This window comes from Neophocaena asiaeorientalis, unplaced genomic scaffold (genome assembly GCF_003031525.2).
Source record: "Neophocaena asiaeorientalis asiaeorientalis breed wild unplaced genomic scaffold, Neophocaena_asiaeorientalis_V1.1 scaffold14, whole genome shotgun sequence".
Taxonomy (NCBI): Eukaryota; Metazoa; Chordata; class Mammalia; order Artiodactyla; family Phocoenidae; genus Neophocaena; species Neophocaena asiaeorientalis.
The window spans coordinates 2,725,241-2,744,415 of NW_020175192.1; the positions used below are offsets into that span (position 1 = coordinate 2,725,241).

General features: G+C 42.4%; 1 protein-coding gene across 5 annotated transcripts; it reads right to left on the minus strand.

The window, feature by feature from the left end:
- Positions 1-1,751: 1,751 nt before the first annotated feature.
- Positions 1,752-18,728, minus strand: GOLGA7 (golgin A7). Of its 5 annotated transcripts, none has more exons than XM_024765099.1 (6): positions 18,642-18,728; positions 18,246-18,378; positions 13,465-13,617; positions 6,929-7,030; positions 5,724-5,786; positions 1,752-3,138 (listed from the first exon to the last, which is right to left on the minus strand). In XM_024765099.1, the coding sequence occupies exons 2-5, from the start codon at positions 18,354-18,356 to the stop codon at positions 5,739-5,741; spliced, it is 414 nt and encodes a 137-aa protein (XP_024620867.1). In that variant the 5' UTR covers positions 18,357-18,378; positions 18,642-18,728; the 3' UTR covers positions 1,752-3,138; positions 5,724-5,738. The 5 variants fall into 5 exon arrangements, with proteins under 5 accessions (XP_024620867.1, XP_024620864.1, XP_024620869.1 ...); XM_024765096.1 differs by having other exon boundaries at positions 18,536-18,648; XM_024765101.1 differs by having other exon boundaries at positions 5,724-5,791; positions 18,536-18,648.
- Positions 18,729-19,175: the final 447 nt, after the last annotated feature.

Consider the following 19,175-nt stretch of genomic DNA (forward strand, 5'->3'; position numbering starts at 1 on the left):
TAGTTTCCTAGTTTTAGGCAGAATTTCTCAGAACTTCACATCTGTGCCATTTAAGGTTTATGGGAAGAACTTAGGATACAATACAGAAGGGCCATGACCTTTATTTGATCACTAATTCTGTTTACTCATTTTGGAACAAAATGTACCACTGTCCTATCCTAGAACTTGGGTGGTCTAGAACCTACGTTTTGGCATTCACCATTCATGGCAAATACGATGTTAATCAGACATTTGCTATCCTCTACACATTGCCATGTTTCCAGTACTGCAGAGTACTACTATATAACCATTTACTTCAGCTCTTGTGGGAGGAATAAAATCCTTCACATTTTACACATCTGCAGATTAAAGTGGGTCATTGTGTAATGGTTATATTTATTGATGTTTATCCTCCAGCCAGGCACAAACGATGAGGAACACTTTGACCTATTTCAATTAGTATTTATACCATTGAGTGGCGATATTTGCGAGCCTGTTTGATTCATTCTAGCTGCTAAATGAGTGACAAGCACATCCTTCATACAGTCTCTTGTAACTTTGTACAGAGAAGTCTAGTTAGTAAGGACTTAACATGAATACAAAGTGTCATTCACGCTTTACGAGGTCCTAGAAAGCTTTGAAAAGTGGAAACTTTCTCAAAGTGAACGTTTATCAGGTTCAAGAAGTTTAAAGAACTCAGGAGAAAAATACTTTAAAATGTTTTCTAGTTTTAACCAGAGCTAGATTTAACATAACACACTGGCAAGGCCAATGACATACAGAATAACAAAAGGACAAAGTATGCGTAGGAGGCTTATTCGTTTTTTTTTCATTACTTATCTACTTCGGGAGTTTTGAATGCAATTCCTTTCCTTTCCCTGGGAATTCCTGATCCAGAGGAAGGTCACTGAAATCCTCAAGAATAGTTACCTCTAGGCAAGTCCACTCTAATGGAGTTTAAGCCACAGATACTGCCTCTTAGAACAAGACTTTATAAGGGGAGTTTACCAGCCACTATCTTATCCAGCCAGCCAAACATCTTACTAATGAAGATGTAGTAAAGTAACTCTGTTAATGGCCTGTCAACTTATATCTCGTGCATTTACACACTTTATAAATAGCTGAGTGCCAAGTGTATGTAGCACTGTGCGGGATGCTGGGAGTTGGGGATGGATGCAGGGAGAAAGAGGAATCACCCCTGCTCTCAGGGCATTCGGGGGGCTAGGTGGGGCGGCAAGGGGGAGGGGAGGGAAGTTTGGAAATCAAAGGTGGCACGAATACCCTGACTTCCTTTATGAGACTGAAACAAACAACAAAACAAGGAACAAAGCCTGTCACTCTTGAGAAGCAATGACGCGGATCCAGGAACTAGGGCCAAGTGGAATATGGAAGGAATTTAAGTCGGAATATAGTCTCTATTTTTATAAGCAGTTACTCTCTGCAAAGGCATTTCATTAAAAAAAAACTGGAGTCATCAGATGATCCAAGATTGTCACAGCACTGGGATACTTTTTTCCTAATGAGACATTCCAATCTCTTATTTCTGTAACTGAATACATTCTGACCATTAGGAGCTATTTCTTGGTTTTTACCTGTTTAGCTAACATGTCTGCACTTGAGGTAAAGCATGTAAAAAATTGCAAAGTGTGACAAACTGTATGTCAGACGTTTGTTTAAAAATACTAAGCTACAGCGAACCAGGAATTCTTGTAGTATTTAATACCATATCATTTATCACTTTACCAAATCACACCAAACATGACACAGAGACAATCTGTTTAAGAAAAGTTTTACTAATGTGTTAATATTTCAGCAAAGTTATTGCAATGGGTTTAAAAGGCAGACAGACACACTATTATAGGCTATAAAGTAACAAGTTTCATACAATTAAAATATTACATAGACCTATGGGATTTACTGAATAACTAACAGACCCATAAAAGAAATTAAATCGGAAAGGTTAAATCCAGTATTAGCACCTACAATATCTCTGAAAGGAAAACTTTTAACCCTTTCATTCTCTCCTAGTGTATGTCCTAACTTTCTCCCAAATACAGTGCTCTCAAAGCCCAGAGATGAAGGGCACAGGAAGTCCCAATACTAAGAACACACGGCCAAAAAGAACTAGAAACAGTGACACAGACTTGAGAGTTTTAGTTGGAAATCACTTCACTTACTGAACTTGAACCAATCATAATATTTCTGTGCACTGAATACTGCATATGAGGAAAGTCTAGGAGTCATAAGGTTTGCCAGTAGGGATAGTCAAAAATTAGCAATATATAGTATTATTCCTATCAAATTTTTTTCTCTTAAGTTATATTTATAACAAAACTATAATTAAAATATTTATTAACACTTGCTCATTCAGGGACACAGCAGGGACATTTGTGTTTGATGGTTTAGCATCCACTTTATTGTGCTTACTTATTTTTATAAGGAACAAGCAACACATCTTCCCAATGTTCAAGGTAATGCAGTAATAACAGAATTCTCAAAAAAAAAAAAAAAAAAACCCAAAAAACAAAAACCTGGAAATTGCATTAAATACTGCTTTAATCAGGAATTGCTATAATAAAACAGGTAACATTATACATTATTTTTCCAATGAGCTTCCATTTGAGAAACTGAACAGCAGAACTTGATCGTTAAGCTTTGAGTCATGGCAAAACTGGTAATTCTCTGAAATCTGGGAGATGCATTAGCAAAACCAGACGCAGCCCACCCTTCACCAAAATCCTGGCGAAAAGCGTTTTATGAATTTGGGGGAGTAAGACTGAGCACTGGCTAGTTCACGACTTGCTGAGGCCCAAGGAATGACGAGAGCCACTGGCACTGCTGGCAGGTAAGAAATAAACTGTGTTGGGCTGACCAACTGCATATTTTATTAATGGCTTTGAATAAAAAAAGTGAAATGCTTCATTGCGTTTTCTCAAAAACTAATCAAAAGATTACAGAGTCCTACACAATTTGGAGACACAAAGTGGATGCTGAGTGACTAGAGGTCGCTCCAGGTGTGGAATTTTACAAAGTCAGTCCTTGGAGTGAATGGCACCGTGGCTCTGGCAGCAGATACGAAGGAATGATGCTCTGGAGAGGAGGTGGGGGACACTCTGCGGTCGGCCGGTGGACAGATGAGGGTCCCAGCTGGAGGTGGGCCTAGAGTTACAGGGGAGAAAAAAAGGTTTTAGAAAGGGATGCTAACTAACTTCCAAACATCGACTGATGGGAGCTCCTAGTACGTGGGCTACACTCTATGAAGCCAGGTGCTAGCTAATAAAATCCCTAGATCTGTACTACCTGCAGGAGCGAGTACACAGCTCGACGGTCTAGAGATCCAAGGCTGTGTATTTCCATCTCTGACCAATCCTGTCAGGACAGGTAGCACAGCACTGGGCAGGCGGCCAATCCGGGGCCTGGCTACCTCCATGACTGCCTGCCCACCTCCATAACTGCCTGCCCATTTTTGGCCTTGCACAAGTAACTTAGGTTCTCTGTGCCTGAGTTTCCTCATCTGAAAAACAGGGATAACATTATCTACCTCACAGGGATGTTGTGATAATTAAAATGAAGCATTTAGAAAAGTACAGGCACAAATGAAGTGCCAACAAACGGTTCTTTTTATTATCACTTATTTATTGTGACAGAATAATGACATATTCTGTTTTCTGAGTAAAGAAGACAATCTTAATCCAAAGAGAGAAAACACCATCAGTCTATATTTTTTTTTGTTTTGCGGTACGCGGGGCTCTCACTGCTCTGGCCTCTCCCGTTGTGGAGCACAGGCTCCGGACACGCAGGCCCAGAGGCCATGGCTCACGGGCCTAGCCGGTCCGCGGCATGTGGGATCTTCCCGGACCGGGGCACGAACCCGTGTCCCCTGCATCGGCAGGCGGACTCTCAACCACTGCGCCACCAGGGAAGCCCACCAACAGTCTATTTAAAGGCCACCTCCAGGATTTGTGTACTCTTCTGTTAAATCATTAATTCCCATATAATGCTTCAACCTGCAGACACCATGTAGACTGAAGAAAAATTATAGAACTGAATTCATTATTCTTATAGTTTCCCCCCTCCTCCAAGACCTCAGCCCACACAGGATCCTGGGTCTGAGGAACACACAGCTCAGAAAACTAAACTGCACTGAACAAAAATATCTGCATTCACGAAATTACCACAAGTTCCTACTGTAAATCTCATTTCAAAATTTTACTGTTGTTGAATGTTGATAGAGTGGTCTCTGGTGTGTAAACGCTCCAAACCCCGCACCACCTCAGAAAACCAGCGTATTGAGCAATAATAGCTGCAAAGTGGGCCATGATGACAAATGGATTGGGCCGAGTCAGTGCAGCTACAACTGATCAAACAAACTCATCCCAGCGGCACGTCACAAATACCACATGTAGGGCTCCTGGTTGCTCGTTTGAGAATTACCAGTTTGGAAACTGCATGTGAGAAAGTGCATGAATAGGTAACACTAAGTGTTCCAAAACAAAGCCTCAGTAGAGAATAAAAAGCCGAGCAGAGGGCATCATTATTTAGGTCTGTGGCTTGTAAGAATCTGTGTGACACATTCCCTAGAGCTAAAAGAGCGCAGCTTTGTAGGATTCAACAAATGGCACAGCAGACAAAACGTATTTTTAACAGGTAGTGAAAAAGAAAAGAAGGGGATAAATACTTAAATCATCTGATCAACTCTTTCCTTTCTCCACGTCTCTGCTGCTGCACGTACTTACAGGAAGTACGGTGTAAAAAACAGGGGTTTTATGGTCCATCAGATTTGGGTTCATATCTCAATACCCATTAGCTGTGTGACTTGGAGAACATCATTTAGTATATTTGTACCTTGGTTTGCTTATCTGTAAAGTGGGGGAAATCCTCTGCAGAATCTTGTGAGAATTGGAAAACACCGTTTGAATAATAGCGGGCACATAGCAGGTACCCTCAAAACGGCAGCTACTATTATGACTGTTGCCCTGGGAAGGAACTGGTCTGCTCTGGTACAATCTGTTTCTGTGCGGCCTGTGAATTAGTGACGGATGCCTGCAGACAAAGTCAATCAGGCAAGCACAGCAGCAGAACACATGACTGGACTTGGCAGAAACAGTGAAGTACAATGTTTTTGTCACTCAGAAGGCTGGGCTAAGGTGCTGTGGCTTCCACGTGATTCTTCCCACAGATTCCCATCAGTATCCACCAATTTGTTTCTCACTTGTTCAAGGTCATTATATGGATATATAAGAACATAAACATTCTAAAAAGAATGAAAATGTATGGTTCTACCCACTAGAGGTAAGTGTTCTTCTAAAGGGCTATGAAGCCACTTAAATAAATGAAATATTTAGAATCTCCCTACCCCACTCTGAAACGTTTCTTTGGTTATTAAAGCCATTTGTCATTTAGGCAGGGAAATCTCTGAACTGATTCTTATATGCAAGATCCATCTATTAAAATGTCTAGGATAGTTTTAAAATATTAAAATAAGACGCCTCCCCCCCAAAAAAAACCTCTCAAAACCCCCAAAACAAAGTAACAACTAAACCAGTCTGAAAACAATACAGGGGGAAGAAAAAAAATCAGGATTAAATTCTCTATCACTTGGGTTATAGAATTTGGTTTAAATACACATTTTGAATATCAAGCCAGTACAGAGAATGAGCCACTACTTACAATGCAGGGAAGAAAATTCATGCATCCTACAAAATTACAAAAATTGCACATAAATCATATAGTTTCATATTTACCTTTAATCCTATGGTTTATCTTCCACTGCTCATGCCTCTGTCTTCATAAATAGTAATTTCAATCTAAACAGCATGGCTGTTAAGAAAACACACTAAAGAACAGAACATAGAAAAAGGGACCACGGCAAGATGATAGGTATGATCTGTGCAGACTTGTCTTTATTTATTTTAAATTATTACTTAATTTAAATTCTTATTTAAATAATTAAATTATTTAAATAATTAAAAATTATTTGCTTTACTTATTTTGAATTATTAAAATTTTCTCCTGCTTGAGTTAAACACGATGTTTTCTACACCTTGCTAAAAATTTAAGAACTGTAATTGCTTGTAGTATACCACATGTAGCTCCTCCCCAAACACTGATTATTCATTTTTTGAAAAAAAAAAAAAAAATCTGAAAAAGGATGCTTTATTGTAGAACTAAGGGGGGGGGCTCTTAACTGAGCATCCATGGAGGTAATGAAGTCAGGGGTTCAAAATGCCCTGAATTATATGCAAACTGTTTCTTGGGAGATAGCTCACAACGTCTAAAAGTTTAAGAACCATTGCTGCCGAGTATAATAAAACTGTTGAAATTATTATCAGCCGGAAGGCCTGGGGTTATCTGACCTAGGTTTTAAAAGAAAATTTATTTTACCCAGTTATTTATTTTACTCCCATTATCAAGCTAAATTGGTTTTTTTGCAATTTTATTTATGAAATTCACTTTGTGATTTTCAAAGCTTGCTGCCTCTAAAAATACGCGCAGTATGTCAAAGGTAATGAAATGATACATCTGGCAGCTGTGGCTGATTTCAATGAGCCAGATGAACCCACGGATCTGTGATTCATCTGGACAACCTTGCTGCACGTTAGGAGTTCATGCATTTCAAAGGGGCTTTGGGTCCAGCCTCTGCAGCTGAAATGCATGACTCACACCACTCCCATTATTACTACAAGATGCCACAGAGCCACCAAGATGACGGCAACCCGAGCACTACACAATGCACAGAGACCAGCATGATACAGAGGAAGGAGAGGCGTGCGTCAAGGGAGAGTGCTGGAGCTGGGGGGCTCATGGCGGGTGTGCCTTCTCACAGAAGAGTCCTAGGGCAAGTACGGCAGTAAGGGAGTTAAATTCTCTCCGGCCGCTGCTCGACAGGACCGATCAAAAGGTTCTGTTTACAGATATTGAGACCTTGTGATCTAGGCTGAAAAGATACAACTCGAAGTCCTCTCTCGATGGGATCTGTCAGGAGGAGGCCTTGGGGAGCATAGATCTTCTCATTCTGCTCTTGAATGTATTTGGAGACTTTCTTCAGAACCTGACAAAAAGAAACACCACAGCTTTTTATAAATGTCATCAGATTTCCCTGTGAAGCATCAGCTGGACCTCAAAATATTCAGGCAGTGGAATTAGTTTTCAAAGCAAGAATGGGTGTTCACGTGGAGGGACGGCCCTGACTAGGTGGCTAAGGCCACGGGGCTCCCGACACCGCCTGCCCCCAGTCCCGAGCACCATCCACACAGTTCAAGTGCCACAGCAGATGCGGCCTCATGGTGGCACGAGAGCCACGCCCTCCCCTCCCGGTCACCTTCATCCTGGTTGCGGAGAAATACAAGGTGACTATATACACGAGGGTTGGCATGCTTTCCCCTTCTCTACTCATGAAGTGCGCATCATGTGACCTCTTCTGATATCAAGGGAAGCTCTTGGCCTTCTCCTTAATACTTAAGAACTGCTTCTCGGGACTTCCCTAGTGGTCCAGTGGTTAGGACTCGGCGCTTTCACTGCTGAGGGCCCAGCCTCAACGCCCGGTTGGGGAGCTAAAATCCCGCAAGCTGCGCGGCGCAACCAAAAATAAAAAACATAAAAGACAGAGAGGGAAAAAAGAAAAAAAAAAGAACTTCTCTCCTTTGTACATTTTCATCAATTTTAAGTAATGATACAAGGTAGGCCTACAACAAAGGAGCCCAGTGAGTTTTAAACTGAAAAGTTTATTCCCTTCATCAAGCATGCACGTGCTGGCTGCCATGGAGGTTCTGATGACAAGTGTCTTATATCATTTCCAGGCCTGCATGGAGCGTTGCTCTGTAGTTCGCTCTTGTGTCCTAGATGGGAACCTCAACCTCACTAAACCTTGTAAGTTTAGTATTAAGCTTGTAAAAGTCAAAGCAAATGTAGACAAAAGCCAGACAGGATACAAAGGAACTTCTGGAAATTGCCAAATCTCCAGCTTTAATAAGGGCAATTCTGAAACAGATAACCTAGAAGAAAATAAATTTTAATAGCTATATACAAAATCAAAGAGTTACATGTTTTATTTCAGATTCAAAGTCATAATAATCCTTTTCTGGCTCTAATCTTCAAAGAGGCTTTGATCCAATTCTTTAATTACTATATGCTTTCTTAAATTCACACTACCAGAATATGATAAAGTCACAGATAAATGTGATCACAACATAAAGGGAAAAGAACTGTATGAAAATGAAGTTGGAAATTAAGAAATGATTTATGTGTGGGTCTATAATGTACCAGGCTAAACTAACAAATTAGGATGTTAAAATTTAGGTGCTTTGGTATAAGTTGATTTAGAATTTAAAACTCTATGTGGTTTGTATAATGAATTTTCTCATTAAAGGACGATAAATAGTTTATTCAGGTTACATCTTTGGGGAGTAATACAATCTAACGTTTTACGCTTTTTTAAAAAGAGCATGATATTATTAAGAGAGCAATCTGCAGGGTTATGAGCAATTTAAGAATACTAGTTCTAAAGAAAAGAGCTTTTCACCAAATTATCTGAAGTACACATGTCATTCTCCTATTCTCAACTCTCAAAGAACGTGAGCGGTGCTAGGTCTTTATGGGCGCTATCTTTCTATCAGCGTTTGTCAATCATGCTGAAATGACATGGGGAAGGAAGTAGCCCATGAAGGTGCCCAACTCAGGACCCTCCATCTTCTCTCCAATTTCCTTCTCAGCTCACCTGCCAGAGCTAGAAACTGGAGAGCCAGTCTCCCCTCACCTCAGTCCATTTATACTCAGGGGTACACTCAGAAAAATGCCTGCATGGCTGGTTTCAAAGAAAGAATTCCTTCAGAACAGCTTTCCTCCCTGTCTCCGTGGGTACAAGTTACTAGCAAAGAAACAGCATTCCTTTATGTGATTCATGCAGAACTTTGTCATGCAAGGTTTTTATTTAAACTTTAATAACATTCATGGGCACTTGGGTATCTGTTCAGAAAGAAAACAATTAGTTTTCTTTTTGTGTAAGTTCCAAATCCTCTTATGGTATTATGGTGAAGCCAGCATTGTCCTAACCAAGATGCTTTTAAACTCTTAGTGTCATTAGCAATAGGAAAGCATTAATATGAGTCAACTCAAACCTCATCCCAGACAGGAGAAAGCACCATTCTCACCCCCAAGAAACCTTATGTTGACATATTACTCATAATTTATTATTTTTGGTAAATCAATGTTAAAACAAACTATGATATTGAACAAAATTATGTTATCTTCACTCAATAAAACCTCAATTTATATAATATTTACCAAGCTAAACACTCAAACCTCAGGAAAGACTATTATCCTCCTTGAGAACATTAAACCGGAGAAAGCCTACCAGACCTTCAAGGAAAGATATCCTAAGTGAGGCTGCATGAGAGCACCAGGATTTTAGTATTTTCAGAAAGATCTAAGCTCCTCTGATTGTGCTCCTTTCAGATCACAGCCCACGGGCAGGAGGGATGTCTTCTGGTTGATGAACACAGCAGACAGCTCCTGAGAGGAGAACCTTCTACAAGCCCGTGAGGAGCTCCTTCTACAAGCCCGTTTGTTCCCTGATTATAATGGGCAGCAACAGAGAGGAATAACACTGAAGCCTTTATCTTCACTTTAAATCAATAAATAGCACATTATAGGAAAAAAAATACATGATTGTTCTAGTGGGTTTTAAAAGGCCTATTTACAATTTTCAAAAGTTGAACCCACGTGACTAGCGTAAGCACAATTATATTTGGCTTACTGTTTGTAGACTAGAAGTTTTAGTGTTTAAAACAATAAGGACTACTAAATGACTCAATCCTGTCCTTTCATAAAGTAGAAAATAACGGCACAGAAATTCCTGAGGGACAAACTGGAGAGAGGGGGTGGCTGGGTATCAAAAATACAAATACACGTTTAAAATGTTTTCTTTTAAAAGTACAGGTACATTATATCTTAATTATGGCCATTCCAGTTATTTACTTTGCATGATCTAGTTATTCATGTCCAGTTTCTAAAATAAAATCATGTATTTCTAAAAAGTGACCATGCCTTAAATTTTGGTTTCTTGACTAATTTTACTTGGTTTTTACTTGTGTTTATTAATACTCACTCTACAAAAAGAAAGAGACCTTAACTAGACTTATAAAGTAGTACCTTATATGTTACCTATGAACTCAAGTCCATTATATTTCTGACACTGAGAACTTCCTTCCAAGATTAATAATCAAAAAAATTTTAACTAAGGGTTGCTAAATGTTTTAGTAGATAAACAAACTAGCAGCTGCTAAAAAAGATTACTTATACACTTGAAATAAACTGTACATGTAAGTTCACAAATATCTGATTAAAGCATATATATGTATACACTAACTTAATTTTTAAATCTATCTTAAGAAAACTTTATTAAGCATCTACCACATATAAGGCAATTTATTAATTCTAAGACCCATTTTTTTTTTGATTTACCTTTTTTTAAAATCGAAGTATAGCTGATTTACAATGTTGTGTTAATTACTGCTGTACAGCAAATTGATTCAGTTACACATGTATGTACGTTCTTTTTCATATTCTTTTCCTTTATGGTTTATCACAGGAGATTGAGTATAGTTCCCTGTGCTGTACAGTAGGACCTTGTTGTTTATCCATTCTCTATGTAATAGTTTGCATCTGCTAATCCCAGCCTCCCACTCCATCCCTCCCCCAGCCCCCTCCCCCTTGGCAACCACCAGTCTAAGACCCATTTTATGGTTGAGAGAACTCAGACTTGGAGAGATTAACTTGCCCATGATCTCATCATTAGTAAATGACTTGGCTGGCACCCAATTACCAATTTCTTTTTATAACTGAGGTCAGAAGCAGGTATCTGTATCTATTTTAGCAACTGCACACAAATAAATAAAAGTTAATTAAAATCTCATCAACAAATTTAAAAGCTACAGTGAAATGAGAATTCAAGCATCTAATACTCCACTAAGCATGAATAAAATACTCTGGAGGATCTACTTCTACCTTAGATTGACAATATTACACGTCTTTAATGGCCACCCGGGGTGACTGCTTTTACCCACCGTGGTCAGGGGCTCCTCAGGGTGTCCAGGCTCCACCACCAGCGCGTCCCCTGAATTTGTTCACCTCCTTCCATCCCTGCTGCTCTGCTCTCCATCCAAGCTACCACCCTCTCTTGCCTGGACTTCAACAGAGCGTCTTACTTCCACTTTTATTCCTTTTCCCCCCAGAGCCAAGGAATCTCTTTAAAATGAAAATCTAGTCCTATTATTACTCCTGCTTAAAAGCTTTGAGTGGTTCCTCCCTGCAGGGAAATAAAATCTAAGCCTCTTTCCACGGAGCACACACTCCCGGAGGATGCAGGTCCCCTCACCTCCCGAGTCGCCTCCACCCTCCTCCCCACGCCCCGCTCCGCACGGGGGACGCCAGATGCTCTGCATACACTCATCCCTCCGCCTGAAGGGCCCTGGGCTTCCCATCCTTCACGCGGCAGCTTAATGTTACCATCTCAGAGGCCCTTTCTGACCACACGATCTAAATTAGGTCTTTCCTGTATTTTCTATCCTAGGGAAGTTCGTTTTTTTCAAGGCATTTATCACGACTTACAATTCTGTGGGTTTTGTTTCCTTATTATCAGTTTTTACCACTGAGTTATAAACTCCATGACGTCAGCAACCATAGCACATGGTAGGTGTTCAATAAATATTTATAGAATGAATGAATCCCCTGTCCCTTCACTCACCAAATGTATTATTACAGAGAAGCTGGTAAGACAGACAGACTGAAAGCTGATACTGATCCTCTGTAACTCCTGATGTGGAATATTCAGCAGGAATGAGAGTGTGCGACATGGAGAGGGATATAAACTACTCTTCCTCAGTGCTCCCTTTTAGTAACACCAGGAGAATTCGTGTCAGGATGATAAGGAAGAATGCAGCATCACTGTCAGCCGACAGCTCAAAATATTTTAGCTGCAACTGTATCTGCTCTCCACCACATGGAGTGCAAGACAGTCACAGGGAAACTTCTATCAGGTGGGTATAATATAGATCTCCTTACAGCCTTTCATTTTCTAATCATGGTCAGAATTTAATTATCTATTTGGGGTTTACTGTGATTAACATAAATTCATTCACTTAACACACAGTAAATGAGTGCCTCATCTACCCAAGGTATGGTGCTAGGCCTGAAGAGGGACACACCATCCTTGACCTCAAGGAAAAGACATACTTGAAGGGCAAGTAAGACAAGAATATAAACGGCTACATTCCTAAGTAGAGAGTGCCAAGTGCCAGAAAATAGATACGAGTAAAGCATTGTGGGGATACAGAGGAGAGAACGAATTCCGATTACAGGGGTAGATAAAAAGTTAGGAAAAAAAAAAAAAAAAAAAAAGTTAGCTGAGGGCTTCCCTGGTGGTGCAGTGGTTGAGAGTCCACCTGCCGATGCAGGGGACACGGGTTTGTGTCCCGGTCCGGGAAGATCCCACATGTCACGGAGCGGCTGGGCCTGTGAGCCACGGCCTCGGAGCCTGCACGTCCGGAGCCTGTGCTCCACAACGGGAGAGGCCACAACAGTGAGAGGCTCGTATACCGCAAAAAAAAAAAAAAAAGTTAGCTGAAAGTGGGACTGAGGGACTAGTGAGATTCGGACATGGGAAGAACGGCACTTCAGGTGGAGGAAAACCTCGGAGTTTTTGCGTGGTTGGCTGAAAGACAAAGTGAGGAAGGGGCGCAGGACACAGCTGGAAAGGTGAGCTGGAGGTGGGCTCGAGAAGGGCCTGAAATGGAACCCGGGAAGGCCTCTCACTTTGCAGGAGTGGCAGGGGAGGCATGGCTGTGTTTTATGACACAGCAGCTGTTTGGAAATGGAAAAGAAGGGAAGGAGTGAGGCTCCGGAGACTGTGGCACTGGTCTAGGAGAAAGGTCATAAGGGCATGAATCAGGGTGGTGGCAGGTGTCATAAAGTTAATGAATGGGAAAATGGAAGCTATTTCAGTCTGACAACTGATAAATTCTCCCCCTCTAGCCCTCCACCTAAAGATGGTCCTGAAAAAGACAGGATGCTACTGAACGAAATGGGGAGGTGACTTCTGGACATCTAGGTTGAGAAGCCGGCAACTCGGGGCCCAGCAGACAGTTGAAAGAGAAGACAAGAACTCAGAGGGGAGGAAAGATGGAGGATAGAAATTTGGGGAAATGAAGAAAGGGCTTCTCAGAAGGCTAGGCAGAATGAGAACATGGATCTTCCACATTCTCCCTAAGTGTAAGCCAATTTGAATATTAACAGGGCAACCTGTTTCTGAAAGACTCAGGGTTCTTTTCTATGTGTCTGGTCATAGAAGCAACAATAAGATCTGAACTATTATTATTATGAATGCCCCTTTAAATTTTACTGCAACTGTCACCCTGTAAACATAAACCTGTAATAAACCCACCTTCTTTATGATTTTAAGAGATTGTGCGAAAACAGACGTAGGCTTACCTTCTCGTAGTGAGTTTCCATGCACAAGAAGATGGTGTACGCTGTTAGACAAGCCAGGCAGCCTTCAAGATAGGACTGGCCCCCGAGCTTCTCTGCTTCAGCATAAAGGTTATTTAGAGTTCGAACTGTTTCTTCAAATTGTTGCCTATCAATCTGTAAGAAAAAAAGAAGTTAAAAATAAGTTTTGGAAAAAAAGACGAGCACCTCACTCCTGCTTGCTGTCACTAATTTAGGTTGTTGTTTTGTCAACATTCTTATCTGACTGTCCGAAAACAAATTTTTAGGTGATGAAATCTGGACGTAAGTTACTGAAACTGGTTAGTGTTTGTTTAATTTTATCCTTCTTATGGACACTGGATACCATCAAGCCTCAGAATGGTGTCTCTTTATCCTCTATACTGAATCACAGGTAGCTTAATTAAATTATACAATCTTTCCATCTTTCCATTCTCTCATATTCACATTTATGGAGCGCCTACCATCAGATATCATGACAGGCCGTAAAGAAAGATGACTAAGATACTTTCTAGTCCTCAAGGCATTTACAGTCATAAGCATAACAGATATGTAACAATAAAAACAAAGTAAGTCAACAGAATACTGTAACTGAGGCATGCATAAAGTATGGTGGGGAAACAAACGGAGGGGTGCATTCTCTTTATCTGGAAAGAGCAGGTCATCTTAAATCAAGTCCCTAAATGCTGGAATCTACTTAGGCAAAAAAGGGAAGTAAGGGGCTTCCCTGGTGGCGCAGTGGTTGAGAATCTGCCTGCCGATGCAGGGGACATGGGTTCGTGCCCCAGTCTGGGAAGATCCCACATGCCACGGAGCGGCTAGACCTGTGAGCCATGGCCGCTGAGCCTGCGTGTCTGGAGCCTGTGCTCCGCAACAGGAGAGGCCACAACAGTGAGAGGCCCGTGTACCCCCCCCCCCAAAAAAAAAGGGAAGAAAGGACATTTTCAGCAGATCAAAAGGTGCAAACTGTATTATTTCCTCACTTCCCATCTCTAAATTAAAGTAACTATTTGGTTACTAAAAGCTGACACCGAACCAGGCAAAATCTCAAACTACTACACAACTCTTCATACCACGGGTTCCTACCACCCTTGTCTAGTCAGTGACACCATGTACACTAACATTACTATTGTATCCTCTTTTCACTCTCATCAACTGCTTTCACTTTCTCCTTCCAGTAGCTCATTACTTGCTTCTTTTAACAGTTCGTGGATTTCAAATCCCAATACTTTGCCCTAGGAAATTTCAAGTCCCATTAGTTGAGTATTTCACCCAATTGTAGCATTCTTGGTAGGTAACAAAGCACAATTTATCTGTCCTTATTCTCCGCTTTCTCTCACACAATATCTCCCTTATTCCTAAAACTAATAACTACTTACATATGAATTCTCTCTTTCATGAAGACTTTACATAGAAATAGACTCAGAAAGAAACTCAAAGAACCTCAGTATACAGTGTGAGACAAAATGTTCCCAAGAACATAATTCTCTGTTAACATACAGAATACATCTGATGATTTATGACCATCACCCTTAAGCTATTGAAACCCTTTAGGTGAGAGGCAGTTGTTTTGTCCTTCATGTGGAAAACTGTGAGGACTCAATGAGCCAAAGGCATGAAAACTTGAAAGTGGTGGGTGCCTTGACCTGCTTCCAGAACATGAGTGTTTCTGACCGGGGCTGGGTGGGTGGAGATGGTGCTGAGAGCCAGGGCAGCGTCCCTTCACCGAGCCTCCACTTGAAGATGTGCTGCGTTACGAACGGTCACCCAGGCAACCTGTCACCATTCCCAGAAAACAGACTTAGGAGAACAACTCAGTGAACAAGTATTAATGGTAAATTGTTATCTCCACCTGGTTTTGCCTAAGTTAATGCCTTCAGTTTGTCCATCAGTAAAAGCACAAAGGTCCAAATAATTTCAAACACTCGCATTTGATTTACTACGATGTTATGATCTGAGAAAGAAAGTTCTTTGAATTATTTACGTTTCTTTGGACAGAATGATTCAAAACTAGGGAATCAACCCAGAAACATTTTATTTCTTTCAGATCAGAATTACTGATCCTACCAGAAACACTAATTCTTAAAAGTTATTCCAAGATTGCAATGCTTTATAGGTTGGAGGCAAATCATAGATCATAAAAAAAAAAAAATCCAAGGTGAAGAATTCTTTTAAAAAAAGTTTAATTAAAAAAAAAGGCGGGGGGGAATTCCCTGGTGGTCCAGCGGTTAGGACTCCATGCTTTCACTGCCCAGGGCGCAGGTTCAGTCCCTGAAGACCCTGCAAGCCTCACACCTTGGCCAAAAAAAAAAAGAATAAAAAAGGAAAAAGCATGATGGGCAGCAGTAAGGGCAAGGATACACTTACGAAGGGCTCTACAGAGGTATGGGCCTTGTTCTCATACCCTTCAGGCACCATGAAGCGTGGCTGTCAATGTTCACCCCTCGGTGCCTGCACACTAATATAGCAGCTACATTGACATCTGGAGATATGTGAAGCTGGAGCTAAATGCAAATTTGGACCAATAAATACCGGCAGCCAGAATAGAAATAGGAATCAGGCTCGTCTTCCCAGAATTTCTGTTTCTTGTTGAACTACCTGTCAAAGAATGGGGCTGAAGCTTAAAGAGACTGCAAGTCAAACATAATTTCTACTGACTGGATGTAGAGGCATATTTTTAAAGGGATGCAGGGGAACAAATGCCTCAATTATAGTTCACTCACTTCTCTGCTGCCCAGGCCAAGGGTGCCTAAGATGTCTGTATTTTCGCTAAAGTGAGAATCGAGCTTTCTTTAAAGAACTGTCCTGGCAACAAAGCACTTATACATCAAAGTATTAAGTTCTCACAGGCAGTGAGTAAGTAAACTTGTTAACAGACAGAACTTGTCCTCACTCACAAATTAAAGGGTACAAATGTGTGTGTTTAATGCTTTAAACTCATACAAAACATTTGCATGTTTATTTCTTCCTCTATTAAATTGCCAAGTGCAATGTTCTCACAAAGGGAAAATCAGCCCCAGAGGCAGAGCAATCAGTACAATTTCTAGGGTAAGTAGTAAAAAAACAAGGAAAGAAACTTTGAATTTTCCATCAAACAAAGCAAGGAAAATTTAAATCTGTAATTTAAAATTAATCTCGACACATTTAAAAAAAAAAACAAAGCTTTCCCAAGCAGTTTAAAGTATAAGCTAGTGTTTTAACCCAAACATTAAAAAAAAAAAGAAAATTCAAGGGCATAATACCAAATAACATTCCATATAGTACTCAGAATCACAAGCAGTTCTGGGCTACATGAAGTCAAAGAAGTAAAAGGACTCCAGAATTTAGAGACAGCAATTTCCTGTAACAGTGAAGTTCTATGACTACATTGTTTCTCTATTCAGACTACAAAATAAAGGCTCTACCACACACAGAGTGGAAGGCTCATGTCTGATTCTACATACATATATTTGGGTCAATTATGAGTTGGAAGTTTGACTTTTTAAACTTTTAAACAAAGGCATCATGTGACATCCAAATAAGTGTGGTGCAAAAGAACTGTTTACACTCTGATTTGAAAGTACATAAATAGTATTGTCAGAGTTTCAGTGTAAGAGGCTTAAAAGTAACACATTTGATCCATTTCATGTAAGTCCTAAAATGTAAACCATGTTAACTGTGCTGTTAAATTATTTTTAAAAAACAACATTCAGTAGCTCTAACCAAGAAGTAACACGCTCAATGGCAATCAGGTAGGACAACCCACCTCCTCACAAGCCAATTTTAAATGACTGCTACACACTGCTCCAGTAGACTCATCAACACCTACTTACTCCACAGCCAGCACTTCTCAGCTCCACACCCATGCCCAATGACCTCTCAGTCCCACACCCACCCCTTGTCAAAGAGGAAAGAGCCACAAAACCTGCTCCCATCTAACCAGAAATTGACCTCTGAACAGGAAACACACAGGTTTATCTTACAAAGCTCAAGACCAAACAGTCTGTCTTTGGGTGTATGAACACATGTGGGCACAAGAAGACACACATACTCACATACGCTCACATCGCTGTACCTTTAAAGTAAGATACAATCATCATTACCATTATTTTTCCTAAGTCTGAAAAAAGGGGAAGCACATCCCTTTTTGCATGCAAGGCTGCCCCAAAGACCCACATCCTGATGACAATTCTGACCTGAAAGCCAACACAGTACAGGTGTCTCCCAGCTATCAGAACTGCGAGGGACAAGTTGAGGGCCTCGTTCTGAGATATTTCCCTGCCCAGGCCCATCCAATGCTCTGCGTTTTCCAGGTTCAAGGCCTGTCTGCACTGCCTAGCACAGCCCTTAATAATAAACCCTTCCGGCCAAGCAGTGTGGCCGGCACTGTGGCCACAGACGTCAGTCACGAAAATGATATTTATTTCCCTGGCGTGGTGAGGTTGGAGGATGCAGCTTACAACACGCTGAGGTAGGTGGCCTGGAGCGCCAGGAATTAGTTCCTCATCACTGTGGTCAATGACCCGGGGTGGGGTGGGGATGGCCAGGGAAGACGGCGGCGCAAACATCAGGGCCCTGGGCACCACGGAGCTCCACCAGGTCGTCAGACCGGGGGCTTGGCTTTATTCCTTGTCATCCAAACACCAGGTCTTGCTTAGAGGCCCTTTTCGCACATCCCCAGCCCAGGCTCCTTCTGTGCCTGCTCCTCCCAGACCCGCACTCCCTGTCGCCCCGGGGGAGGCTCCCGGCCTCGCCCCAGAGCATGTGCGGGGAGTCCGGCTGCATACCCGGTTCTCCAGCTCCGCGGGGAACTTGGTCTGGAACTGGCAGCGGGTGCCACTGCTGTAGTCTCGCTGAATGAAAACCTTCCCGGACACTGGCGCCTGCTGCGGCCTCATGGCGAGGACAGGACGGGCCGCGCTGCGGGTTCGGGGGACACCAACCACGGTCAGATCTCCGGCCTGGACCCAGGACTCCAGCCCGCCAGCCCCGCAGACCCACCCACCGCCCAAAGCAGCCCAAGGCCTCCCCGCCCCACTCCCCTTCACCCATGCTTTCACCGCGGGCCTTCAGCTACCTCCCGGGCCAGGCCCCGCGCCCCCCAGAGCCCGGTTCGGCCCGGAAACACGAAACCGCCTCCGCTGCCCTCCAGCGGCTGTCGCACCGCCTACGCCGTCACTTACGTCCTGCCGCAAAAGGCCTCTTTCCTCGCCCCTCAACTCGGCCTCCTACCTCGAGTCTAGGACCCACCCACTCCTCCGGCCGTAAAGCGATCCTGCCGAGGCTGCGCGCTGCGGTGCGGGGGCGGGCACCGTGGGCGGGGCCAGGGCCTACTCCGTCCCCCACCTAGCTCGGAGGAGTCCATCCGGAAGGAAAAGGCCGGGCGGGGCCTCAGGGCGGGGCCGGAGGGCGGGGCTGCAGGACCCGGGGGGGCGAGACTCGGGATTTCCCCGGTGTGTCATTTCCCTGGTGTGTCATTTCCTCGTTATCATGGCGGCATAGTTTCTGGTCACCGATTGTAAGGGTTTATTTTCACTCTTGATTGGAAGTCTCAGTTTACAAGTGGGACACCACCCAACTCTACAAAACAACTGCTCACACAGATTTACAAATGAAAAGCAGGCTTGGCTGGGGACGGTCGGTTTGGCAATGGGCGGGGGGAGGAAGGGAGGAGGGAGAAGCTGCATGGGCTTCATTGTCAAGCATCCCTCCTTCAG